Source organism: Notothenia rossii, assembly GCF_949606895.1.
Source record: "Notothenia rossii genome assembly, chromosome: 8".
NCBI classification, from domain to species: domain Eukaryota; kingdom Metazoa; phylum Chordata; class Actinopteri; order Perciformes; family Nototheniidae; genus Notothenia; species Notothenia rossii.
In genome coordinates, this window is record NC_136906.1 from 18914610 (window position 1) to 18942446 (window position 27837).

The following is a 27837-nucleotide window of genomic DNA, read 5'->3' on the forward strand; positions in this document are numbered from 1 at the left end:
ATTGTGCCATCTCTTTAAGAATCAGTTGATGGGAGACAATCTTGTACCTTTGGTGTTAACTTGCAAAAAACGATCTTAACTCGCTAACATGCCAATCTCAGGAGATTAGACATTGATAACTGTTTGATATTTATCTTTGATAAACAAACTAGAATATCTTAAATAAATCACTTTCCCCCCCTAAAAATATCTGAATAGAAATCCAATCCAACTGCATGTTTTTTATTGATTGAAAACTCATGGATACAGACATATGTGGCCTAATGATTGCAAATAAATGCAAATGTGTAGTTATACCACAACTGGACAAGAAGGACAAACTTCTTTTTTGGGGGGGGGATTTCAGGTCTTTTCAATTTTCTATGATAATGAAAATGTTACAGTTTATCTTGCAAGTCTCATTTAATTTCAATAGCTTTCTTCCGATGACCGAATTACTCCAAATATATGCAGCATTGTATTACTACACTAGACGATAAGGCCACACCTCTTTTTTTTGGGGGGGGGGGTTAAAGTGTGTTTTCTAATTCAGCAGTTTTTTTTATTGAAAAAGTCAAGATTATTTTCAATACCTTCCATGTCAAAATAAGGTTATAGTCTATCGGAGGGTTTATCATAATTAGAAGCTTAAACACGTTAAAAGATCCAAAAAGCAATAAAAGACATTTTACATGGACTATAAATGACCAGGTGTGATGATTATCATAATGCCATAACCATAGGGGCTTTTTTCCCTTTTGGTGGGGCATTAAAAGTAAACTCCTGGAATTTGAAGCCTTTACGGTGGTGTGAAAATCGTCAATGTGTAATATAATGTACATGTATTTTAATCGTTTCACAATAATCAGACCTCCATATATTGTCATTCTATTCTACTGTTTTTAAAGTATTCATCGACTGCTGCTCCCACCTTTACCTCGGCATATTGTTTGTAGTCGCTTGAGTTAATTCACACTACATTTCCCATGGTGCTTGTGTTATAAGAGGGGCTTGGCTTCTTCGAGGCGCGATCAGCGCGCGATGCGAAGTGAACTATTTGAAAGAAAAATGGCGGAAAAACATACTGGAGCTGCACAAGAAAGGTTTGTAATGTTATTTACTTTTACCCTTGAGACAAACAATTTAAGATCTAAAGTATTGTGTATCCAAAACATGTACTGATGGGTAATCGCTGTCTTCGTTAAAAAGCTAAATAAAATGTACGTTATCGTTGTGAAATGCCGAAGTAACGTTAGCAACATTTTATATTTTAGGATTAGAATTACAGTTTTTTTTTTTCATTAACGTTGGTTTATACATTGAAAATGTGTTGTTACAGTTGCTGCACTGTCGCCGTTGCTGGTGATTTTCCAGATGAGGTAAGGCATTTTAACTACCATTTAATCTAACGTAAACGGACATCGCTTGAGCTAATTCTATATCCACGCGCTGAGCAAGATATCATATAATATATATATTATATCACGGGCATTATATCAAGTACTTCTCATATATGAGAAGTACTTAGATCTTGTACTTAACTCAAAGTAGAAATACCATAGTGTAGGAATACACAGTTTCAAGTAAAAGTCCTGCATTCAAAAATATATAGTATATGTTAATTCATTAATCGATATTTTTATTACAGCTGGTTAAGATGGAACCCGTTTTATTTACATTGCATGCTGCTGGGTAGCTTGTGGATTTACAAAGTTTAAAGTCTTATTGAAGTGTTGGTTATATTTCATATAATTAATCAGAATCTGCAACGTAACTGATGGTATTAAATACATGTAGTGGAGTAGAAGTACACTTGTTACCTCTGAATTGTAGTTGGGTAGAAGTAGAAATATTGAAATACTCATGTAAAGTACAATTTCTTCAAAAGTGTACTCAAGTACAGGCAGATCCGGCGTCGTGGGAGATCTTACATTGTGATGTAATATAAGAGTAATAAATGAAAAACAGGTATGAAATACTATATGATAGTAAAACAAGAATACAGTTTAAAAGGGGAGTGATTTGTAAAATATCCATAAAGAAATAGTAAATCTGTTTATAGTTCTGTTTCATATGGGTGTTGTTGAGAGATGTATCCATAGATCGCTTCATTTTGCTCTCAAAGTGCACCAGATTGATGCTTTTAACTTCAATATTTAAAAAAAAAAATCTTCCCTGGGGAGCATGCCCCCAGACCCCTCGAGAGGAGGTTAGGTCTGCCCCCCACTTTAAAAAAATAGCACTTTATCCCTGCTTACACGTGTATGCCGTGAGCTGATTATCGAGCCTTCATTGTAACAGTTGCGGCGGGTACACTGTGCGTGTGGGGAGTGTTGCAGTAGAACATTGAACTGTAGCGCCGGTACATTAATGGGAAACCCTACATGTTTGAGCAGCCTCTATGAAACGTCAAGCTACCCCACAGCACCGCCAAAAGAAAATCTCTGGCTTCGACACTGGCTGCGGCACATGGCGGTTTTGTGTGTCCCCCCCCATGAAAATCATATGCCCTTTCTGTAGATTTGTTCTGGCGCCGGGTCTGAGTACAGGACTTGAGTAACAGTACTTAGTTACCTCACACCACTGGCTATAATATATATATATATAGTGTCTGTTAATGGTACTTTACTATTTGTTTCATCTTACAAGGGCAACTCGCTGACATCAACATCGAATAAACGCTCGTCCACAAGCCCCAGCACAGTTCCCCCAAACAAATCTAGCCGTACCATTGCCCCCACCACATCGACGCCAGACGCTGGGGAAGGCCAGTCAGAGATGGACAAACTAAAAAGGCAGACAGAAGTCACAGAGGGACCTTCGAGTCTCACTGCACGGAGGAAATCCTGGAGGAGAGCAACCATAACCCGACGCTCTCTCCCAGCCCTCCCCCACCCATATCAGGGTGAGATGTCTGAAGTTGTTTAAACAAATGAAAAGCTTACTAGTGCTTTGTAATCAGGAAACATATGGTCACATGATTTGTTTTGTGTTCCCTATGTATATGTTTTATTGTAGTTTTGTCCAGGAGCATAAGTGCATCCATACCACAACAAGAGAGGCTCGAGGAACTGGAGGAGGCTTCAATGAAGGTGAGTGCAATATAATATAACACATTAATTGTGACAATTCGGGAATATTAAATAATAAGACACAATAGGTTATAGGTCAGGGGTGTCCAAACTTTTTTCACCGAGGGCCACATACAGAAAAATATACAAAGGGCTGGGCCACTCACTAGAGGTAGATTGCCTCATAGATTCAGTTATAAGTTAGAAAAATCAATCAAGTGTAGGTAAATTATGCTTGTGAGTGATGGTGGCTCATCCCTTAAAACAGAAGGTTCAGGTTGATTATAATAAGGAGAAATAGGAAAGGTGTATTTATATGGAATGCCGTTTAAGCCAAAATTAAATAAATATGCCCATGCAATAAATAAATATGGTTATGAAATAAATTCTGAAATAAATAAATGAGGCAATAAATATATTTAAATACATATTTATTTATTTCATGGGACTTTTATTTCATAATGTCACGTTTATGTATTTCAAGAGACTTTGGAACGCACACGTTGATAACCGAGAGAAGAAGAACAGACTGCGTGATATAAACAAACAAAAAATAGCGTGTGCGTTCCATTTTCACTCTACAACGAGAAGCTCATGGGGCTTTCCCGAACCTGTGTCGAGAGCTGGAGTTAAATGAAATCTCAGATTTGCCTTCTTAATAGTTTGTTTGGGTCCCTCACTTCTGTTTCGCTTCTCATGCACTGATTCGCTAGCTGAACAGCCAAACAGAGTGATTTCTTGTGCCGACACCAATCTGAGTAGGGCATGTCGACGCTCATCGTCGGCCTGAGGCCCACCGACGCCGATAATCGGCCTGGTGTGTGTACGAGCCTTTATTAAGGCCCTGACACACCAGCCCGAAATCGGCCTTTTTTGTTAGTCGGACGACGAAGCGTGCCCTGTCGCCCAAACTCAATTTGGTGTGTCCCGCACCGTCGGCCGTGACATGCCTTATTTGGCCTTATAAGAAGCTTATAAACATCAGGTTTAAAACTAAAAGAGCTTTACAAAAAAGTAACTAAATTAAAGATGTTTGGAGTTTTATTTGAGTTATTAATTTACATTTTTTGTCAAAGAGATGCTGATTTGAAACCGTTGTTACATACAGTTACGGCATTTCCTGTTTCTGCCGGAGAGAGGGGAGTTTGTCCCAAAGCTTGCTGCTGTCTTTACTCCCTCCATCTGACAGGAGGGAGCCTCATTGAGCTGCGAGTGTCACTCCACGGAGTTCACTCCGCCACGGAGTGTGTAGGGGTAGGGTGTAGGGCGTGGTTTGGGATTGGGCCTGAGTCAGTGTTGTGGTGCTGTTGCTTTGCTCTGGACCTGTGAGCTAACCACGCCCCGTTCATTTGAATATAAGAAATGGAAATGTAAAGAGCTGTGTAATTTATGAAATAAAAGTCCCATGAAACAAATAATTTTGTTTATTTATGTATTTATTTAATTTTCACTTAAATGGCATTCCATATATTTCAAGCTTGTTATGTAAATAAGTCATTGGGCTTTTTTCTTATCAACTAAGATATGTTTGAAAAATGTTTCCAACTTTAATTGACTGAAATTATTTGAAAAGTGGTCTTATTAACACATGAATACCGTGTAATATATGTTTACATTTATAGTTAAGAAGTACAATATAAGAACAATTCCTGCTGTGTTGGAATTAATAAGCTTGTTCGGCGCCATATCAGGGTGTACAATCAATCACACTAAGTCCTCCATGCTTTTCCTTAATGAGACAGACAAGGAAAACTCTCCTACAGAAGCTTCTAAATTTAAAATGGTAGATCAATTCACATATCTGGGAATACAAATTGGACCCAAACTAGATTGGATTGTTAAAATTAACTCTGAACCTTTGATAGATAAAATAACAAAATCAATTGATAGGTGGATTACCTTGCCTCTATCTTTGGTTGGTAGAATAAATATAAGAAAAATGAATATACTTCCTGTGATACTTTATTTATTTCAAAAATATTCCTTTACTTCCACTTAACAACTTTTTTCAGAAAGTTAGAAGATTATTTACAGAATTTATATGGGGAAATACACAAGCCAGAGTGCGCATGTCCCTGCTATACTTGCCAGATAATAAGGGGGGGTTGATCATTCCAAATATAACCTGGTATTATTGGGCAGCACAACTAAGGAGCATCAAGTTTTTTTTTGCAAAGAAGGATATTCCACAATGGAAAGAAAAGGAATCCGAGAGCTTAAGTTTGCCTCAGATACTTTGACGAGTTTGATGGAAAATAACTAATAATCTAATTGTCAAAAATAAGATCAAGGTATGGTCTGATGTGATAACATGTCTTATAGGAACTAATACATTGTCTCAGTACAGTCCGATATGGGGAAACTCCACTTTACTCCAGGGAGAGCGGATGTTGTATTTAGAACATGGAAATCTAAGGGACCTGTACAAATTCAGGACCTGTATTTGCCCAACTCAGATAGCATGATGTAATTGGAACGAATTAAACTTAAGTATAACATAGATCAAAAATATGTATTTAAATTTCTCCAACTAAGAAGTTTCATAAGAACAAGTCAGAATGGTGTTATAACCAAACCCTTAACATCTGAATTAGAGACAATTATAGCTAAGGATAGCCTAAGCAAAGTTGCTATATCAGAGCTATACGATTTAATATTGTCCAATTCACGAGAGATCCAGAAGATAGATGAAATGCATGGAGTAAAGATCTGGGAACAGAGATCTCCTCAGAGGACTGGGAATCAATATGCAAGAAGGCTCAATTCCAATCAGTCAACACAAGATTAAAAGTGTTAAAATACAGATGGATAATGAGAACATATATCACACCAGCCAAATTACATAAATATAATAGTAATATTCCAGATCTATGTATAAAAGGTATGGAGGAAAGGGGGACTCTGTTTCATTGTTTATGGCAATGCAGTAAGGTTGAAGCTTTTTGGAAAGACATTAAAAAAACTGTTGAAAAGATTATCACAAAATAACTTTTGATGAATCCTGATTTTTGTATTTTAGGACTTTACCCAAAAGGTCACAAGTATACCAAGGGCGAACGAATAATCATAGATATGTATCTTTTTGCACGCAAACAAATCTATTGCACTATTTTGGAAAAAGACCAGCAGACCAAGCGTCACATATTGGGTGCGGCAAATGTTAACAACTTTTCCCCTGGAAAGAATAACTTATACTAAAAGAGAAGCAAGACTTTTTTGACAAGATTTGGAAACCATTTAATCTGTTTGTGGAAGGTATGGAGCTAGCAGATGATGAGGATAATTGAATACTGACGAGTGTAAACCTCATAATATGATTATTTTGAGTTCGGATCATGTTCCATGAAACTGCCTTGAATTGAAGGGGCTAGAAATGTCATTCAATTTTGAAATGTAAGACGTGTCTTTGTATGAAGGGTAATGTGTTTGTTTTTTATTTGTTTGTTTTTGGACCTGTACCTCAGTGTAATTTGACCTTGAGAAGTGCTTCTGTCTGTTTGTAACTACACTGTGTACATGTGTCTTATTGTATAACATTTTAATTAAAAACATAAAAGAAGTACAATATAAGACAAGCACAAGTTTCCTTTGTTGGCCATATTCCATTATACTTTTTGAATTTGCTGAGGGCCGATTCAAAAATGGTCTGCGGGCCGTAGTTTGTACACCCCTGTTATAGGTCCATCTCTCAGGTCTCTCTATTGGCGATTTGAGACAAAGATAATCTTTTTCACTTAACTGAAAATATGTGGACACATGTTGGATTATAAAATGAACCACTTGGTAATAACAAATAATGGGCATTGGCTCTGGAACGAACACCACTCAAGAATTTTAAACCTTCCGCACAAAGGATGTCTTAAAGGTTAATCCTCTGTGCATAATGAGTAGTCTGTAAAGTTCTTGATGTTAGGTTGTAAGAGAACATAAAGTTCACTTTAACTAGCTTCTAAGACTAATGAATGACTGTCTAATTAACTCTGCTTTGTCTCTAGATGGCAATAGAAAGAACTCAGAATTTGCTGCAATCAGTACCGAACAGCTCACTGGAGTCATTACAAAAACAAGGTTGGAGGACACGCTGCTTCACCTGGTGGATATTTCAACATAAATAACTGTCAAAGAAATATTAAGTTCATGCTATTTATATGTGTTGTCTTTGGTGCAGTTGAACACATGGAGAAAGATTGGGGACATCTTACTAAAATAATACGCAAAGAACCAGGGAATGATGAACCCTCTGCCAAAGCAGCCAGGTATAATCGCCTTTTTTTACTACTGTGCATGAATGATATCATATTTATTTAATTATGTTTTTTGAGATACAAAATAATGTTTATTACTGGATTTATCTCCTGTTATTTGCTTCAATTCTAGTGATCCTGCAGTTCATAGAGCCAGCGAAAAGTTACAGAAGGCTATAGATAGGTATGTTGTTTCGATATCACTTCAGCACACAGATATTACATGCACCAATAACCATACATTCAATCTTAAAAACAGACATGATGTGACCTACACATTACATTATTTTGTTTACCAGTCTGTGATTTATTTTTTTCAGGCTGCAGGCTGAAAGTGAATCTTGGGAGGCACTGTTGAACAAACACAGGAGTAAAGCAGAGGAACTGACGAGGTGAACATGAACACTTTGATTGAGGAATATTGTAGCAATACTGTGTTAGCGTGTGCCAATATTATCTTCTCAATTGTATTTCAATAATGTTCTCTTTATTTGTTTCAGGAAAGTGGAACGGAGCCAGGAAGGAGGCATACCATTAGACTCAGCATCTGTGGCCAAGTCATCACAGTACCATTGCATTCAGAGCAAACCCGACTACAACGCTCTGCTCTGTCGACAACTGCCCATGCTTCACACTATGACAATGATTGTAGGTTGGAAATTACACTTTAATCTCTTTACTCCTAGTAACAGTACAAACTATAGACAATTTTAGCAAAAGCTGAACGTTTTTATATATACTACATTGTTCTCACATACCATCTGTATGGCGGCGTATTGTAAAATATAGAAGCTGGCTGCGGTGAGAGTGATGAAACATTAAGCAGATGCTTCTCTCTTATTGGCAGTCAATGCCAGCTTTAAGACTTTAAACCAATCAGAATAAATGTATCCATTGGCATTTTTCCTAATCATACCTTGGGCTTTGGGAACCAATAGAATAATAATAAATCCACATTTGACTTATCTGATGACTAATTACAATATGCGTTGCTACATTGTCATAATGTTAATGTATTGCAGAAACATGATAAATGCTTTAAAAAGACCATTTCTTTTTTGCCAGAGTTTTAATGTTTTTTTTTTTACATAAGTAAATACATAAAAATACAAATAAATACATAAATATAAATAATAAATACATAAATAATAAATACATAATTGTTTTACTACACTGTAAACATGCTGACTATTTCTCAATTATGAATTTATCAAACCTTAAAAAGCAAGTAACATGATTTATTTATTTTAATTGTATTGCTTTTCCATGTTATGTAATCAGTTGTTTCTTTTTGTATGTGTAGATGGACACTCAAAGTAAGATGGTTAAACAGCTGTCATCCATCAAGGAGCAGTTGCAGTTATTGGTGAAAGAGACCAGTGGCAGATTGGGTAAGGATTTTTTTATTTTTTTATTTTTTCTATTGAATAAACTGGAATGCTGTAATTTAACAATCACTGTGATTACTTTTACCTAACAGCGGCAGAGGTTGGAATCCAGGATTCTTTGCCTGACCTCATCAGGAATTTCATGGCTGCACCTTTACCCTCGACAACTACATAGTCCCTTTGGATGGAGGCAAGCACAAGCAATCGATCATCTAATTGGTCATGGCTCATTACGGATTATTGATGAAGCTCATATATTTGTGTACCTTCTGGTAAATTCACTGACATGTGATTTGAAAACTTTCATTGCCAAGTATTTTTCCGTCTGGTATTATTATATACATTTCTTTGTCAGAAGATTCTTCTGACTTCTGCATGTTTGACTGTGGCAATAGTTCAGTTAGTCCATGTGTTTGACCAGCAGGTGGCAGTGGCTGGCTATACAATGTTATAAGAAGCTTGGAGAAAGGCCAGAGTGGATTTTTCTGTTAGGCCTTCATTCATGTTATTACCTGTAAAACCTGAAGCTGTTAAGAATTAAGGAACAGGCAAATGTTTCCCAAACATCCCCCCAAAACAAGTAATTGCTCCTTGTTCCTGAAATAAAAAAAAATATAATCTCTATATTGGGAACCAACCTGACTGTTTCTTAAAAATTGAGTCTGACATTTGTATTGGAAGGACACTTTAAGTGATTTGATTACTACACATTTATGAATATACTAAAAAGACACGCAAAGAGAAGCTGAACCATGTTGGTGTGTATACATAATGTTATTAAACCTGTGAAGAAACGCCAATGTATTAATTGAAATGTACTTAGTCAACTTTGACAAATATTGAATATAAGGTATCCATAAAGTCTTTTTTTATGTACATCCTTTTTACACGCTCATCCCCAGTTACATTTATTCTCTCTTTGGTGCTGCATCTATTTCACTTCATCAGTGTCCCCTGACCATTCAGGAGGAGGCCCCTCCCCCACCGTGACTCACCCCCATCTCTTGCATTTGGCTGGGTCACTGATGCAGAACGAAGCTTTGACATTGTACCAGTCAGTCAACGCTTTGTTCACTATCACTCCTATCACTTGGACTCATTAATGTTCATACTTAATTTTTCTCTGATAACAGAGAAGAATCCCCCTTTCAACATCGACAACAATACATTGAGTGTGAATGACTCCCTGCTCTGCAGTTCTGAGCTCCAACATGGGGTATGCTGAATGTGTCTTGTTATTGTATTCAAGGCAGCGACTAGAGAGCAGGGGACAAGCACAGAGAAGACAAGCAGGGTTGTGACCATGAGAGTTGTGAGTAAAGGAGGATGGTGCACAGCAGGAAAGATCGATTCTTATTTAGATGAAAATGAGGCTTGATGCTTGTGGGGTGAGAGGAGGGCAGCTTTAGCATCCAAATGAATAGAAGTTTCACAGAAATGATCCTTAAATGAATCACCAACAATAAAACAGATAAAGAAGTTAACAAAGCCTCTGACAGTCTTTTTATTTTCAAGGGAAAGTCTCTCATGACAGGGAGACTGACTTAAGAGTTAGATGATAACCCCTGCAGTTCCTCACTTTCTATTGTATAATAAACATCCTTTTAAAAACCTCAATGACCCATGTAAATGGCATGTTAGAAGCCATCTTAAAGAGTTTGATTTAGGTGCATATTTGGATAAAGGTGCCCGTGTTGTGCCCAGTCCCTCCAGGTTCTTAGGGTTAGGGTTAGGGATAGGTTATTGTTTGTTGACTATTTTTAGAAAGGTTATTTTTTCTTATACCTAAAGGTTGAATGTAAATAAGAATAGAGATGTGTTTGTGGCCGGGGTAAACAATAAAATACACTGCTTGATAATACCACCAAGACTAAAGTGTGACTTGTACTATATGCACATGCAAAGAACAATTTATGATTGCTTTATTCTCTATCCTTGTTGTCTCTAACTTTAGATTGATTAGCTACAGATTGTAGTAGATGGATGTGTGGAGAGTCAGCATAAACCACTGCCAGTTTGGTCCTACTCCCTCATGCACACCCATCATCTCTTCTCACTACAGCAAGCCTGGCTGCAGCTCTCCTCCACATCCATTCAGCCAGCCATTCGTCTTGGAAAGCTGTCTCTCTGATCTGAGTGATAAACTACAGCAGAATTGCCCAGTTTGCAAAAAACAAGGACACTTGTTTTCAATCTGTGCTGTCAACATTTTCATACTGAAAACTGATGGGAAGTTTCATTCATCGGGGGTTTAGGACAAAATGATATTCTCAGGTTGTACTGTTTTGCTTTAATATTGAATACTGCTCTTGAAATTGCCACAATTTGCTCATACACATGAACATCCTAGCATTGACTTTTAGGCACAAATAATTAAATGACATTAACTCTCAGAGACCAAATATGTCATTTTATTCTATTAAACATGGAAAGCGGGAATAGGTATTGTGGTTTGTTAGACTCACTTACACAATGCACATTCTCAAACCAATATTTGTAAACGACAGAGGCTCTAACATCTTGCTTATTAATACACAATGCTGTCTAATTGCTATATGAAGCTACAGCATGTTTAATTTAAAAATAGCACACCTCAGTTCTTTAAATGTAAAAAAAAAAGCATGTATTTGAAAGTTGTGTTGAGAAAATAATATTGTTAGGTACGGGATCTTACCTTATACTAATGAGGAAAATGGCATGGACTAATTATAATACGACAAGCAATGCTGATGACGTAAGGGGCTATCCATTTGTAAAGAGCGTAGAAGAGGAGGATCTTGTCACCTGAACCATAATACAGTTATAGGTTAAGGAGGGCTGTGTCACAAAATTATGATTTGATGCACTGTATCCAACAAGGCACCAGCTAATACAGAATATGTTTCTATATGTGTAGCGTCTCTATAGTAGACTACCCGCAAGCTCGCGCTCTGTGGTGCTGCGAGTTCAATGGTCAGTGAGACGCACTCAGCTCGCGCAGCCCAGAACGTCCCACATACTCGCGCGACATCAACAACAATGGTTAACCATAGTGTGTTTTGGTAGGAGATTGCTGATTGGAGCTAGACAAGCTTAGTGGCTGTTTGCGCGTCTTATTTCTTCTTTTGTATTTGCGAGCTTTAGTTTCACAACAGTGGTCGTCTATTGCCATTTTTTTTTTTTTTTTTTCGAAAATGTGCGAGGCGCTGTTGGCCAGCTCACACAGTCTTTGCATGTGTGTCCCTGCTGCTTTTCTGCTGGGCTACGGCTACTAACCTAGCTGCTTTTCATTCGGTGGTTAGCTAACGTTAGCCTGGCCGCGTTTATTGACTAGAGGGGGAAAACACAAGCGAATGTAAAGCGTGTTTGTGTGATCTGTTTTATGACACCAGCCCTTAACTATTTTCTAGTCGTCGCTGTCGGTTACGGTAAGAATTGTTGTATGATTGGTCGTAGAATATACTTTGCTGGCTAGCTAACAGGCTAGCTATTTGTGTGTATTCTTCGACTGAAGAAAACGAGTCGAGTTTTCTTTGAAAGTATGGATGACCAGACCAGGATGCTGACGGGTCTCACAGGACTCGCTGGACTAGCACAAGCCGATGTCGGTGATCCAGACTCGGTTAGAAAACAGCAGTCCCTCGGCCAACCTCAACAAGACATAGGGGATATCCTACAGCAAATAATGGCCATCACCGACGAAAGCCTGGACGAAGCACAGGCCAGGTAAGACGGGCGAAGAGCCATTTTCCACACATGATAGCTAAGCTAAAATGGGTCTTATGTTTGCTTTGGTGATCAAGCTTTTATGTGTAACGTTCACGTAAGTTAAGATAATGCATAATTGCTACATTAAGTCAACTTCACGTTTAGTTGCAATCCGTTGCTAAACAAATACGTTCACATACAAAATGACTTGGAACACCCACATTACCAGGCTGTTGTAGTTTGAAATGAGGTTCTTTGTTACTTCAATTCGTGCTTTATTGTGTACTATAGTGTGTGAACATATCCACTTGATTGAACAATGGCGATAACGTTAAAGTGTAAAGGTAAATCAATTAAGTGATACATTAAAAAGTTTGAATCCCCTTTTGAGTCTGTTATAATGGTGGACGTTTGTAATGCACGTTACCACTTGCTCAAATTAAAGCTTTTTGCATGCATGTATTTGTTGGTTAAGCAAATCATGAGTTTTGTTATGGCAGAGCAGTAGTAGTTAAATAAAAAAAATAAAAAAATACCCCAGCATTAATAAATAAGATCTTCCAAATAATATTAGTTTTGGTTATCTTCCCATATGATAATATACCTTTTTTAGTGAGACTTTTTTTCTTTACCCCAAAACTACACAAAAGTACCTCCAATAACACACAATATGCTTTATTTATAGGGCATGTCAAAAGTTGCAAGAGCTATCTGAGTAAAACAAAGTAAGCTATTCTGATAATGTTTCCAAATCCTTCACGTATTACTAATCAGACTATAGCATATTAGATATGCCTAATTATAACATGTATCTGAAAATGCCGCTCTACATCAAAGGAGTGTCGATAACACAACTCATTGAAATGCAAATGAGCTGATAATTTAAGGTAAAGGAAGGATTACCCAGTTGCCCCACGTATCAGCCCAGTGCTGTCTATGATGACAACAATCATTCATTTAAATGACTTGTCACTTAATGTTTGTGTTGGGGGTATTTTATGTATAATTATTGAGAGGAATATGCATTCTGACCCGCACTCATTTGCCATGTGGCTCAAGGAGCATAAGGTCAGTTTCAGATGAAGCCACAGTATTTCAACAATAGACAACCGTCTACTGCAAGACTGTGTCCACAGTGTGATGTGTCATTAGCTAGTGATTTTCCACCCAACATTTGACCACCTGGTTCTCTTAATTAATTCACTCCTCTTTCACTCCCTCCCTCCCTGGTGTTCATCCTTTTCATTGTGTGCTGGGTGCAATCAATTCTCCTATAATGTGTACGCGAGTGCAGCTGTCCACAAATCGAGTTTCTATTAATGAGATGGTGGTGAGGGGGAGGGATGATGCTATACCAGCAGCCTATGAACACTGGGATATTACCTTTTCTTCAGTACAAGTTTGAGGACTTAATTAGCCTTTATGTCATTGACACATGCACAATATTTGATTTGGAATATTTATTACTGTCTATTATATTTGTTTCCCTTTTTCAAATCTGATTTGTGATTGTTATGTAAAATGCAGTTATTTGTAACTGAATGGGCCAATTACATAGCAGGATATCATTTAGCAGGCCTTTTTATTACAACATGTTAACAGGCTATTCTGAAAACTAATTAAAGGTGTGGTTGCTTTTGAATTGCAAGAGGTGTCCTTGCTGTTTGCTTGTATTGATCTAAACTCCCACTCAGAGAATGTCCTCCTCGTACCACATGTGCAGGATTTATACTAAACATAATGCAGCCTTTTGGCATTTCAGTGGAAAAGCCTTTGCTGCTCTCATGTGCATAACATTTATATTATCTAGGCAATTCTGTTAATAATATTTTCATCTGGTGAAAAGTATGTTTTTAGCATTAGCTGATGGATTAGCTTGGACTAAGTGTCGTAATGTAAAGCCGTTTTCTAATTCTGTTATCATGTTTAATTCAGACATTAAAAGACAAAATAGAATCAGACCTGAGGACTACACGCAATCTGTTTTCAAATAGGTTTATAATGTATGATATGACTTAAATTGTACAGGCTTTGTCAACATCATACTTGTCTCTGATCAAGTTTGTCACCCACACATCCATCTTTCCCTCTGCCATGGTCTACAAGTAAATGTGTGGTTGCTCACATGTGAGCGTGACACCCTTGTCGTGCAGGGTGGCAGTGTGTTGGGATGGGGAGTGGTCAGGGCAGCGCACGACCTCGGTGTTGCAAAGTACACTTCCTGCGCACCATCCACCCTCATCCTCTCACCCTGTCGCCATATGTTCAGATGCTGGCCAGAGGAATCGCCGGCGCATTGGGGTGGATCAGACGACCCCACAGAGGGAGGGAGAGCAGGGGGGGGCATGGCAGGGGGTGGCCTGCCACTCAACTTCCAGCACAGGTCAGTACAGGACCGCATGAGCACCTCCTTCTCCCCCTCCTGCTCATACCCTCCATGCCGAAGGCAGCCCTCCCCCCAACTCAATCCAGCAGTGACTTAATTGGTGAACTAAATTACATACTTAATGCTAGACACATAACCCCTTTAAATTACACTGCCACACAGAATATACCCACAGAAAGGCATTATTTCGTACAAATACAGAAATATATGCAAGTCGTCATAGTCCCCATAAATACTGCAGTGGTCATTCACAACTGGAATTGGTGTTGAGGTCAGGTGTAGCCAAATCATGTTCGTCCGTGGTTGTTTTTAATGTATTCTTAGTAATGTTATTTGGAAAGCTATTTCAAGAAATGTTTCCCTAGTCATGCTCATCAGAAATGGAGGCCTCATGCTGGTTTTGTTTTTTACATAAACGTTAACTGTATATTGCACTTGCATGTTTACATAATGTGGTTGTTGCCACTAAAATCTCTTTTTCACTAAATTATCTTTTGCGGTCTGTAAAACTCTCTAGAACCCATCCATGTGCTTGTGTTTTTATACACCTATAGAAATAATGGTTAAAAAACAGGGGGTGCACAACATTAAAAACACATATTACAATATAAGGCTGCACTGCAAACTGTGGCCACACAGTTACTATAGAAACAACACCTTACTGACAATCAAAACAATAATTTAAAATGTTGGGCTACATATAGTGCATGCTTGTGATGCATGCATAGTTACATGTATTTGTAAGTTGTTTCATTAAGTCTTTGAATGTGCAAAAATATATCTTCAAAGTGCAGTTCTATGCTGTGCTATATGCATTCGCCCTCTCTGATGTAATTGGTGTGCACGATTGTTCTAAAGTTAACGGTAGAGACTACTGTCAAGTAACTTGGGGTCTTTTTAGCAACGGGTCTTTGCTACAGCATTTACATTTTACACGTTTTAATCAACGAGTAAGCTGTATGGGTGTGTGTGTGGGTGCATGCATGTGTATTACTAGAAAATGTTGCTGCTCAGGTGTTCTGATTTGATTACGGTGAACTGTAGAAGTTTTGCCCTTCCTCCTTTTTAATTGCTTTTAGCCTGTATGGCAATAATTCTGATTCAATTAAATGTGCAACTTTATCTTAATCCTCTCTATAAACTCACCATCTACTTTTATGGAACAAGTCTTTCTGTTGTAGGCTAGAAATTAGATTACTGTCTTAACTGTGGAATCTGGTGCTCAGTAATGATGACCTTGAGGTTTGGCATCATTACCTGTCCCACAGTGCGAAGCATCCAAATGACAACATTACTCTTGCTAGTTCAGATTGACGCATCAGGGATGTTTCTGCACTACAATGGCATTCGCTTATTGAAAATGCCTTTGCACAACATGGCTCTGTTGCACTTCACTTCTTGAAATACTGAATGCATAATACATACAGCTCCTCTACCTGTTTTTATGGGGGAGGACATGGAATGACTTGAGATGGAGGTCTGTTTATCGTAATCCTGCTCGCTCTCTCCCTCTCTTATTCCCTCTTCTCTCTTACAGGAAGCATGCCCTGAACTGTCACAGAATGAAGCCAGCCCTCTTCAGCGTTCTCTGTGAGATCAAAGAGAAGACGGGTAAGTTTCTACTTCACTCGCTCTGTTTGTGTTCCCCAGTTGGCTCAGGTTAACCTAGTGTGGAGCTGTACTGTGCTTTTGTTACAGTTTCCCCGACACAAAGTTGCTTGTTTACAACCGTGCACTGAAATCCTAATGATTGGATTGAATTTGTTACAGAACTGATTCAGTTACACACATTGTTCATCTTTTGGTCGAAGATCACTTTAAATAAACATTACTGTTTTTTAAGTACTTACTGTTTTTGAGTAAATATAGAAACGTAACGTATTTTTGGCGGCTCTGCACACAGACCATCTGAAACTCATTTCAGTAGATCGGTGCTTTGAAACTTGAGACACAGACTGCAGAACCTGCTGCTAAATATGTTTACACATTGGAGTTCTCTTGCATGTATCCCAAATAGCAATTTTGCCTTCCATATTGACCTGTATTACCTGAATGCAGAGATATGCCTTACCCATTTTTACCTTTCCTGTCAGTTTTCAACAAAAAGAAAAATACAGTGCTATGTGGCTGTAGATAGATCAAGGTTCAAGGTTCTTTATTCTCAAACTAATGATGGATGGATATACACTTTATTGATCCCAAACATTGGGAAATGTAGTTGACTGTCACCACAATTCTTACTTTATTAAAGCAGGGTCATGATATATTACTTATACCCCTATTACAATTTATCATATCCAAATTATGTGAACAATTTCAACCTGATTGCAAACGAAAGTTCACACAGCTAGTTGACAGCAGGCAGATATGAACGAATCCACAGAGGTTATTGTTACATTCAAGCTATCTCAGTACAGAGCAAAAAAAAGCTACACCACACAATGTAGGGTAAGTGTGCATTGGGAATACATTGATATGCGCATCAATGTACGGTAGTACCTTTATCCAAACATCACATGCAAAGCAAGAAGAGAATATTCTGAAATCGTCCAAACAAATGATTCTGAATTTCAAAAGCACGTGATCTAATGGAAATTATTGAATATGTACATTTCTCAAAATTGCTTTAAGTCACAAAAGTATTCAAAGTAAACACACTAATTATTCTCATCTTGTCTGCGATTCGAGTGAGCCACCTTACAGATTCCAGTGTGGTTGTAGGGTGCAGGCCTGCTATAGGTGGCAGATGGATGGTTATGGTAGTGTAAAGGGGGTGCATTTTTTAATTCTCTTGCTTTGCCAGTATCTCCCATCTCTTCTCTCTCTTTGTGCCTTTCGTCTTTCAGTAGCCTGTTGTGTCTCCTAACATCAAACCTCTCTTGTTCAAATACAATTTGAAAATGCTGCACTGCTGTCTGTTGTGGCCCTCTGTCAATAATGTATTATTGCTCTCCAGTGATTGGACAAAAGTAAAGGCTAGGCTTGAGTGAGTGGGGCAGGGTGCACTGTTTCCCAGGCAACCAGTGGTCTTATTTACCCTAATGCCATTCACTTTGATTTTCACATTTAGTCTCCCGGCAAACAAGAGCCAGGGTTTGTGAGTACTCTTACAGTAAGCTGAGCAGAAGAACAAAGCAGGCATAGAGCTAGGATCACTATAGATTCATGCTGGAGGTGAATATGCCAACCGTGAGATGTAGAGATCTGTGGCTCTGCCTGTGCTCTGCTGGCCACCTGCCACATAGTGCCCTCCTAACTGCACTGTGTACCTGCTTTGGCATTTCTCTGCTACTCCACCAGACCCCCTGCAGGCCCCATTATGTGCCTCTGGAATGTGAATTGACTTCTCTTCAGTGCAGCTTGTGGAAGACCCAATCAGTAGTCCTCTAGTATCTCCACAGGTTTTTCTGCAGTCCTTTTTCACTAACAAACATGCACTTGAGTCGGCACGCCCACACACACACTCTGTTTCCCTTGCACACATGCGCACATACCGAACGGGGATAAAAGCAAGCTCGGTCTTGGGTCTACTCCTACTGCCTCGGTCTTGTCCTCTCCCCCTCCCTCCCTCTGCCTCGCTCCCATTCTTGAAAGAGAAGACTTGCTCTGAACTCAGGGCTTTGATATGGTAATGTAATGGTGGTGGTGGAGGAAGGGAGGTGGGGCGTGGGGGATGGGAGGTGAATTCCTCTGAGTGCTGCAGTTGGTTAGATTGTTTTCATTGTAAAGGAAATGTTCTGCGCAAATGCCAGTGCCCCCCACTGCCCCAACTCCAAATCACCCCCCATTTTTACAACAGTGCCTGTGTTGTCCTGAGCTCTCACATTAAACATGACCTCCATCTGCATGAAATGTGATTCCTGCTAATACTTTATTAAAGATACACCCCGAAAAAGAAATTAAAGCACTTGGAGAGAGCCGGGAAATGATCAAAGTTGAGAGCCAGTGGCTTTGCTTCAACTCAGTTCTGTTCTCGCTCGCTCTCATGGGTATTTGCTGTAAAAATAGCTCTTGGTGCAATGGGACAGCTTATGCCAAAATCTCTCACAAGCCACTGCAGTTACTCTCAGAAGTTTTTCATTTAGTTTGGATATGTTTGAGGCTTTTCTCCTTACTTTTATAAATGCCTTGTGCATGACAACAGTGAATATGTCACTCACTCTGTTCTGTCACCCTGCTCGAGTCCCTCTCTTTCAAGCCTGAACATTCCCAGTTTATTTTTGAACATGCTTTAAATGAGAATAAAAATAGTTTTTCCTAGCGGAATTAAAGCTTTTTGTAAAATTGGAGATGGCAAAGTGTATTGCGAGCTTCTCCCTCCTCCTTGGACAAGTTCACACCCAAACACTTGCCACTCTTCTTGATAAGCTGTCTGATAAACAACTATGTGGGATAATGCTTCTAGTTGGCTGTGTGGAAGTGGTGGCAAACTGACTGCAACTTACTTATTCAAGACTGAAATGGTTAACTCTGTGTCGTCTCTAAAGGCCCTGACACACCTACCCGATTTCGGGAGTCAGAGGCAGTCGGGCATTCGCGGCGCCCTACTCAGGTTGGCGTGTCCCGCACCGTTGTTGCTTTACGGCACATTTTCACACTTCCCGTCGGCCAAAGAAATCACTCTGATTGGCTGTTGCTTCTTTTGAATGACGAATACACACTACCGCTGCCTGCTGATAAGGACAATTATTGCCACTCGTCGACTGAAGTCTTTGCGGTGTGATCGTAGGCGGGCGGCGTAGCCGACGCAGGCGACGTAGCGGACGTAAAAGTCGGGATGTCTTCGGTAAGCATTCTTTGGTCTCAGGTCGGTGTGTAGCGGCCTTTATTAAAAGTGAATGTGCCAGTCACAGTTGTAATTATATGTATGTCTTCTGTACAGAACCACTCATATAGGCCATGCATCCTGAGCAACAAATGTGCAGGTTTAACAACAAAGACATCTCGATGGCCTGAATCCAGTGAGCTGTTAACTGGAGCCAGTGGATTTCTCTGTTAGGTGCCCAGTTTTTCCAGTATACTAACAATGTGCTGGGGCTCTAAATGTTAGCAGTTGGCCTCGGCAAAAGGCCCGCTCACTTCCCTCTGTGTATTTTCTGAGAAGCCTTTCAGTTGGTATGAGTTTTTTTTTTTAGAGCACAATCATTGCCTAATCTTTCAAATTACATGTTAATAATTATGTTGACAATTACCATCAGTCCTGTTTGTTTAATTCGACTTAAAATGTGTGCTTTTTCTGAACATCTACAAACACCAACATCTCACATTCAAGCAGCACGTGGATAGTATGTTGGCGAAGCTGCTAGCTGACAACCCATCATCACATCCTATTAATGTTTTGACAAGATGGATGAATGGTGAGATTTAGCCAACTCGATGAACTCACTCTCTGGTTTATGTTTGTCAGTGCTATTCCTGGCTACATTTAATACAAAAGCTTCCCCTCTTTCGTTCATATAATTTGGAATACATATACCTGATGATCAAATGATCATGGATTAGACTGTGATGACCAAATAAATATTGTTGCAATATTGACTGTCCAGAGTTGTACAATCATAGCTCAAACTATGCAGCTGGTTGGTATTTAAGTCTTCAAAGTTGTTCATATTTGATCTCTTATGTAACCTTAAGCCCCGGACACACCAAGCCGATTTTGGCCGTCGATGGATGTCAGGCCGACGATGAGCGTCCTGTCGCCCTACTCAGATTGGTGTGTCCCGCACCGTCGTATCTTTTCAGCCGTGCCGACACCTTTTTGGCCAAAGGCTGTCGGTCAAAGAAATCACTCTGATTGGCTGTTCAGCTTAGCGAATCAGTGCATGAGAAAGCGAAACGGAAGTGAGGGACCCAAACAAACTATTAAGAAGGCAAATCTGAGATTTCATTTAACTCCAGCTCTTGACTCAGGTTCGGGAAAGCCCCATGAGCTTCTCGTTGTAGAGTGAAAATGGAACGCACACGCTATTTGTTGTTTGTTTATATCCCGCAGTCTGTTCTTCTTCTCTCGGTGTATCACACAGTCTGTCTTCCGGTTGTTGCGTCTTTTGAATGACGAATACACACTACCGCCGCCTGCTGGTAAGGAGAGTTATTGCCACTCACGCATGCGTAGTTCGTACGTGCTTCTTGGCTGTCGGCTGAAGTCTTTGTGGTGTGTTCCAGTGCGACTGTTGGCCAAGGCGCAGGAGACGTTAGGCGATGTTCCGTCGGGACGTGTTCTTTGGTGTTCTTTGGTGTCAGTTTGTTGTGTAAGGACCTTTAGGAACACCCCCACACTAGTGAAGCGTGTCTCGTTTCTGAATGAATCCTTACAATATTTTGTTAGCCTGTCAGTTCCTTTCAAAGGGTTACCAAATAAATTAACAATAGGCGCATTCACACGGCAGTACTTTTCCCACAAAGGTTCATGAGAACTTAGTTCATGAGAACTCTTTAGCTCTCATGAACTAAGTACAGATCGCGTACAGATCGCGTTCACACCGGAATAAGTCCCTGGGGGAAGGATTAGGCAAATGAAGCCACTGACGTCACTTCTTCTTCTGCTTTGGGTTTACTGGCAGGCCGCAAACAACTTCACGGCGTATACTGCCACCCGAAGTCCCCGGAGTTGGGGACTGGCTTCAGTAGAAGCTGCTGGGACTCCCAGCAGCTTCTACTGAAGCCTTCCGAGTAAATCGCCAGAATGCCGACACCTCCTCATCTCCACCGCTCCCATGTTTTATTTTGTGTTGCCATAAGTTAGTCTCTCTGCGTTTCTGCGCTGGGTTAATGCTAATAATGCTAATGAGAGGATAATAAAATGGTGGCTTCACAAAACCTTTTGGGAGTTTTACGGGGCGTGGTTTGCATTCCGCCCAGCCAATCAGACATAAAAACCTTTTTCTCCCACGAAAGTACCTGCTCTCTAGCAGGGTTTGAAAAGGGGGTTAAAAAAGGTTCTGATGAACTAATTTGAGTTCCGGCTCTTTTTGGTGTGAACGCGACATTTTGGAAATATATATCGGAACTAAAGTGGGAAAAGTACTGCGGTGTGAACGTGGCTATTGTATTTTTTATCGGATTATGAAGGTCCTAATGTTTTTGCGAGCCATGTGTGTTTCCCAATTAAATCATTATCTTACCTTGGCACACTCAACAGAAAGGACCCTATTAGTGCTAATTGAATTACAGCATGATTGTAGTTGTAAAAGCAACAAAACAAAACACTATTTAAAGTCACACATAGTTGCCATGTGTTGATTCACAGCTTTAATTTATGTCACACATTTGAAATGGGGTAATTCACAGCCAGAATAAACACTTAACCTTTTACAGCCTTTATTAATCGTATTTAAATAAGTATTTATTTATATTTGAATATAATTTACAAACCCTTGATACCCATTTGGTAGCACTCAATTTTTTGTTTGGAAGAAAAAGCCCATTTAGCCTCACATGATGTGATTTAGATGTTTGTATTTCACGAACTTTGACAGACTACAGTACATGAAGTCTAGTGAATCACATGCCTCATTAAAGCAACTTAATTATTATTAGTTTCCAAAGAGCCCAATTTGGAACAGAGCCATAACATTTATGAGTTGTTAGGAACCTGTGGGAAGCCTTTTTTATATTTTTATGAGGGTAAGCATACATTGCTTTTTAAGCCAAAAGAAGTAACGAGATAAAAATAGTCTGGTAGAAATGCAACCTATGTGAAGCTACAGACCTTCATTGTTTTACTATCCCTCGGGTTGAAAGCTAGAATAGGCCATCCACCTTTTGTACAGCCGAACAGACTTGGTCCAATTCTTAGGTTTTCTACCTTTTTTTAAAGATCACTTTTATATTTGCAGTGGTGCTGCTTCTGGATTATCTCATTGACATTTCAGGAATCTCTGTTGTTTTGTGGTGTCCTGCCACTCAATTGTTTTTTCTCTAACGGCCCCGTTGCAGAAGAGAACGAAAGAAGATAGTGTGTGCGTTGGGGGGGCGGGGGTGTGCAGGAGTGATACAGGGAGATTGATGAGGCAGTAAGAGCAGGAGTAATTACTCGGTGTCCATTCCCCAAGCCAGATTGGCAGACGGCTAATATCACACAGACCCCTGGCCCTGACAGGCACACCACCGCCCCCCACTCCCCAGCTCAAAGTGGGGAGGCACAGCACCCCAACCTCCAGCCTAGACCTAATGGTGTGTGGGCCAACTGATTTCCCCATGTGGTATTATTCCTGAAGGAACTGGGCCTCAGTATACTGACATGGGAGACTGCGGTCTGGAGTGTGTTTTAGGACGGAAGAACTCAGTGGAATTAATCATCTTTAAGATTGCTGGAACATGATTTTTGTCATGATTCACAAAGACCAGCGATCTGGCTGTGCTGCCGCTAAATAGTCACGAAGATCCGGTTAGCTTCGACAACTGAATATAAATGCATTGTGTTAATGGATTCCATTGTTCTATTACAATAAATGCCCAAAATGACAGCAGAGAAGTTTATTTGGAGATGAGTAGATAAGTGAAACTGAAGATGGGGAGTTGAAAACATGAAAGCACATGAAATTGAAATGAAACTGAAAATTCAAATAATATTTATTTTTGCCATGTTTCATTTGGTTGAATTAAAACTTGTAAGGGGCATACACATACTGGTGACAGACATATAAATGTTATTGGCCAGAGTAACATCATGGGCAAGGTGCCATCTTTTGCACACTTACTTACAGATCCACAAATTACAAATAATTTAGGCTTAACAAGAAAGCAGAAAATATAGAGTGACCCATCAGAAGATGGGGGTAGACTCCTTACTCTTCATCTCATCTGCCCTCCCTCAGCATGTCTATGACTCTTACAACGCTTTTAGGCTTTGCTCTTAAAAGAAGCCAGCGTCTCTTTAATTAAAGATATGTAAATGTGGTCTCAGCTGGATTGCATTAGCTTGGTGGCGGTGGGGTGGGAGAGTGTCGGAGCCTAGCTTCTAATCCTGACTAATTAAGGATTAATTACAATTGATGGGAGCCTTCCACCCCTCAGCAGTAGAGCACATAGCTGTCCCAGACAGTATGTTTGTATATTTCACAACATGTCATAAATGCAGGGGAGAGAAGGAAACATCAGGGCTAGTAAGGGGGGGGGGGGAGAGATACCCAGCCATTCCAAGATGAGCTCTATGCATTGTGGTTTAACAGAAACTGAGAAGCCCATGCTGCTGTTAAACTTGACACACTCCTCAATGGTATGGATGGAGGGAATAATGTACCATTTGCTCATCAAAAACAAAACGTATATTGGGTGATTAGTTTCTATTTCCATTAGTGTGTTATTTGTGTATTCATGTATGCCTGTAAAGATTTGCAAAACCAATTAGGGATACCCCAAACAAATATGCCCCATAAATAATATAAACACGTTGGCTTTATTCCTCAGTAAACTGGTACATCGGACCCGACTAACCATGTAGCCTCAGTTCTCTCTGGCACCATCTGACTGTGTCATAATGCTTGTTCACTTGTTATAAATGGGCACTGCTCTTCTGATCTATCGCTTAATTGCCATCTAATTTGCATAACAGTGCAAATTAACGACCTCTCAAATGAGCGTTCATTTTTCACAAAGTCTTTAGGAGCTCCTTAAGAGTCTGCGCTAATGAGCACAGGAGGCAGCTGGCCTGATGAGAGTTGACTGGGGAAGATCCTAGCAGTGCTTTAACAAGCATCCCGCTTAGGTGCTCTTCATCATCCTCCTCTTTCTCCTGTGACACTTCAAATTGTGACTTCCTTGTCTCTTCATTTTTCTCTGTGTGCAAAACTGTTCTAGACTGTGGGTATCATGTTGGAGAGGTAGTCCTGGCAGAGTGTTCAACATGATGGTATTACCGATAAGGGCCTCGCTTTTAGCAGTTGTCATTTTTGATACAATAAGTATTTTCTAGGATTGAGTTGTATGTGTTATAGGTTGCAATGTATCCACTTGCTAACAATATTAGCAAATGCCAGTATACTCAATGCGAGGTCTGTTTAATTGTGTCCATGCGATCTGGATGATTCACCAGGGCCTGTCCACACCTATGTGTCTTAACCAATGTTGTCCTTATTTTTGGTCACAATTTCATCCTTTAAGTACATCAATATATCCCAGACATGTTTGATGGGTCAAGCTTTAATAAAAAAAAAAAAAAAGTGTTTTAAGTCATATATTATGTGCTAAATACAATCGCTCGTGCCCCAAGTGACAGCACTTTGAGGTGTCTAACAATTTGTATTGTCCATGTTTTGCTAAAAGTATGCATAATGATAGACAAAGGGCAAAGATTTGTAGATCCTTTTAATCCTTATTTACCAAGTGACAACACAAATTGATATATCCCTCATTAGTGTTTGTGTGTTGTTGTGTGTGTGTGTGTGACGGTGTGTTTATGTATGACAATTCAAGGGGGCTACACATAGTCATCGCTTGAGTGTCCAAGCCTCTCTTTAGTTAATTAAGGGCTGATTAATGATGTGTTGGACTGAAGTGTTGTGTTTGCCAAAGGTGTGAGTCCTCCAATTCACACCTTAATCAGAGCACACTGTTTGCTCTGAATGCTTACTTCGTAGTGTGTTGTGTGGCTGCGTGTTTGGTTTCTGTCAGAGTGGGGGGCTGCGTGCAACAGGACTCTTGTGGACTACCCAAACAGATGCTGATTAGCGTGAGCTGCTTAAAGTAGAATTGGACATATGGATCAGGCTCATTGAGCCGACTGTACTCCACAGAAAAACACCATTTTAGAAGAAAGGAGGCGCGCACTTTTGTGTTGAATTTCCAGTAGATATTTAGCTTTTCCTAATATCCATTTGGCAAAAAGCCCATCAGGAAAATAATTCATTTTTAATGCCATATTCTACTACTAGCCCAGGGCAACTTTTTATTCACCCAAGCATTTTTAAGCAACCCATATTCTACAGAAATGGCATGATAAATCAAAGTACTTTATGTACAGAGGAAGTTTTGTGTGTAAGTTGTCAGTAATAAATTGTTCAAACATGTTGTAAAGAATCGAGGCTCCTACTAACATTGTTAAAGATTGATAGTTCTGATCTGAGCACATGTGATGATGACTAACTAGACATAGTGAACGTGATGATTTTTTTTCACCGCATGGATTTAAAGGTCATGGAAAATTCCCTCTCTTCTCTACGGTTGGTGGCTGGAGCTCAGCCCAAAGGGCTCTGCAAGCCCAGAGAAAAGACACACAGTGTTAACTGGGAGATGGTGAGGTACCAGGTCCCCCTCCCCAAAAGGACAGATACAAGTACACCAAAGCCTCTCTTCCTCATCAACATTTTTTTATTGCATAGTTGATGTCAAACTGGTCCAACATGAGAATTTATAAAAGAAAGCCAGATATGGTCCAGTTAGGTTTTGGTTGGTTTTGGTTCATTTTATCCTCACCAATATTCTTACACCTTAGTTTTTATTTGTTTTTAGGTGGGAAAATCTGACGAGAAGTTTAATATACGCAGATTGGCCCCAGTTCTTGTTTTCCGTATCTAAATTTGCGTTTCCCATTTCATACCCGGCAAACAGTTGTAATCCTCATACAGGGTCTTACCTATCATATCTCTGGCTGCAGTTGAGATTTCTTTTTGTGCGGAACATTTGCATATTCATGTAGCATATTTCCATTGTGCAAACCATCTTTCTATGGCCCATTCTCTTTATCTGAATTCTCTGTCTGTAATGAAAGGAGAAACTGATGTTTTCGCAGTCCTATCTTTTCACTCTTACTGGCTTGCTTGCTCTCTGGCACGTCTGTGCTCTGTATATTTCTGTAGACTCTCTCTCTGTCTCTTCCTCTCTCGCACACATATCTTCTCCTGTGACTCCCTTTTTTCAATTCTCCTTGGTTCTCCTTCTCCCCTCTCTCTCGCTCCTTACCTTTTTTCCCCCCTTTTTTTTCCTTCTCTATCCTTCTCTCTCTCCCGCTCCCTTGCTCTCCCAGTGAAAGGCTGAGAATACCCAAGGGAGCTGATGCAATTAAAATGCTAATCCTGTCTGTCTACAGAGAGAGGGAGAGGGGGGGGCTGACAGCATGAGGGATTGCGGCTCACATGGAGAACTCGACTGAAATGGAGAACAGAGGGAGGGGGGGGGGGGGCGCACTGGGGGAGGTGGGTGGGGGGTGCGCTGAAAGGGAGAAGGGGGAGGGGATGTGTGTTGGGGGGAGACAGAGTGAAAAAAGGGGATGCTAGTGAGGGGAAAAAGACAGACAAGGATAAAGCTTGTGTTGTGAGCTGAGCAATGATATACTGACTGCATTTAAGTCTTATCTCTCCCTATGTGTGGAAGGCATTACAGTTAATGTACAGCACTACGCTATTGGTTAGGTTCCTCAACCTTACCTGCACCACTTCATATATTGTGTATTGTGTCTGCACAGCACACCGTTTTTACATTGGCTGTGCAGAAATGAGAATGATTATGTATGCAGTGAAAGCCCAGCTGGATACCCTGAATATTTCATAGTATGTGTTGCTCGCTCCGTCTCTCATTGCCACACAGCCCAGCTAGTGTGGTAGCGTGTGCATAATAGTGTGATGTCTAAGAGCTAGGGATGCAGGCTGTGGGCCTGGCTGTCTTCACATTTAAAAAAAAAAAAAAAAAAAGTATCATTACTTACAGCAGTCTTGAGTTTTAATCTCTCAGTAACGGGGGCAGTCCAGCGGCGATGTCAAGAGCCCATTGATCAAAGGGAATCGCTGCCTGGATTCCTCAGACCTGCAGATTTGTATTTTTTCTAAAGTCTCATGGTTGGCTTGCGAGTGGAAGACTTTGGGACTTTTACAATTGTATTGCATGTGGTGTTTTTTCTGTGCAGCATCTTAACAGCTGCTATAATACCACTAGACCACTAGACTGTGCATGAGTGCAATTGTGGGTAATCACAGCTTAATTGGAGTAATTAGGGGAATGTAGGGGCATTAGGCTACAGCTGGGGGCCATAATGAGGAGTGGGGGCAAAAGGGAGGGGGAGAGGTGAAAAGCTTCAAGAGCCACAGTTGCCCTCTTCAGTTGAGGTCATTTGCACTTTTCAGTGATTGCACAGGGAGTCCAACATA

General features: G+C 40.0%; 2 protein-coding genes across 5 annotated transcripts in view; both read left to right on the forward strand.

The window, feature by feature from the left end:
* Positions 1 to 973: 973 nt before the first annotated feature.
* dsn1 (DSN1 component of MIS12 kinetochore complex) lies at positions 974 to 9306 on the forward strand. The gene is made up of 11 exons (XM_079642973.1): positions 974 to 1082; positions 1319 to 1358; positions 2629 to 2884; positions 2998 to 3071; positions 7046 to 7118; positions 7219 to 7306; positions 7428 to 7478; positions 7615 to 7686; positions 7795 to 7942; positions 8598 to 8685; positions 8775 to 9306. Exons 1-11 carry the CDS (start codon positions 1021 to 1023, stop codon positions 8855 to 8857), a joined length of 1035 nt encoding a protein of 344 aa, XP_079499099.1. The 5' UTR covers positions 974 to 1020; the 3' UTR covers positions 8858 to 9306.
* Positions 9307 to 11467: 2161 nt separating this feature from the next.
* pbx4 (pre-B-cell leukemia transcription factor 4) overlaps positions 11468 to 27837 on the forward strand; it is a 28173-nt gene continuing 11803 nt past the window's right edge. Inside the window, exons 1-3 of one of the 4 annotated variants that reach the window (XM_079642968.1) lie at positions 11472 to 12387; positions 14639 to 14752; positions 16293 to 16366. In XM_079642968.1, coding sequence (XP_079499094.1) covers positions 12203 to 12387; positions 14639 to 14752; positions 16293 to 16366 — 373 coding nt within the window. In that variant the 5' untranslated portion in view covers positions 11472 to 12202. Of the gene's footprint in view, positions 12388 to 14638; positions 14753 to 16292; positions 16367 to 27837 lie in introns of all 4 variants that reach the window. The other 3 variants (XM_079642967.1, XM_079642970.1, XM_079642969.1) reach the window with 3 other exon arrangements.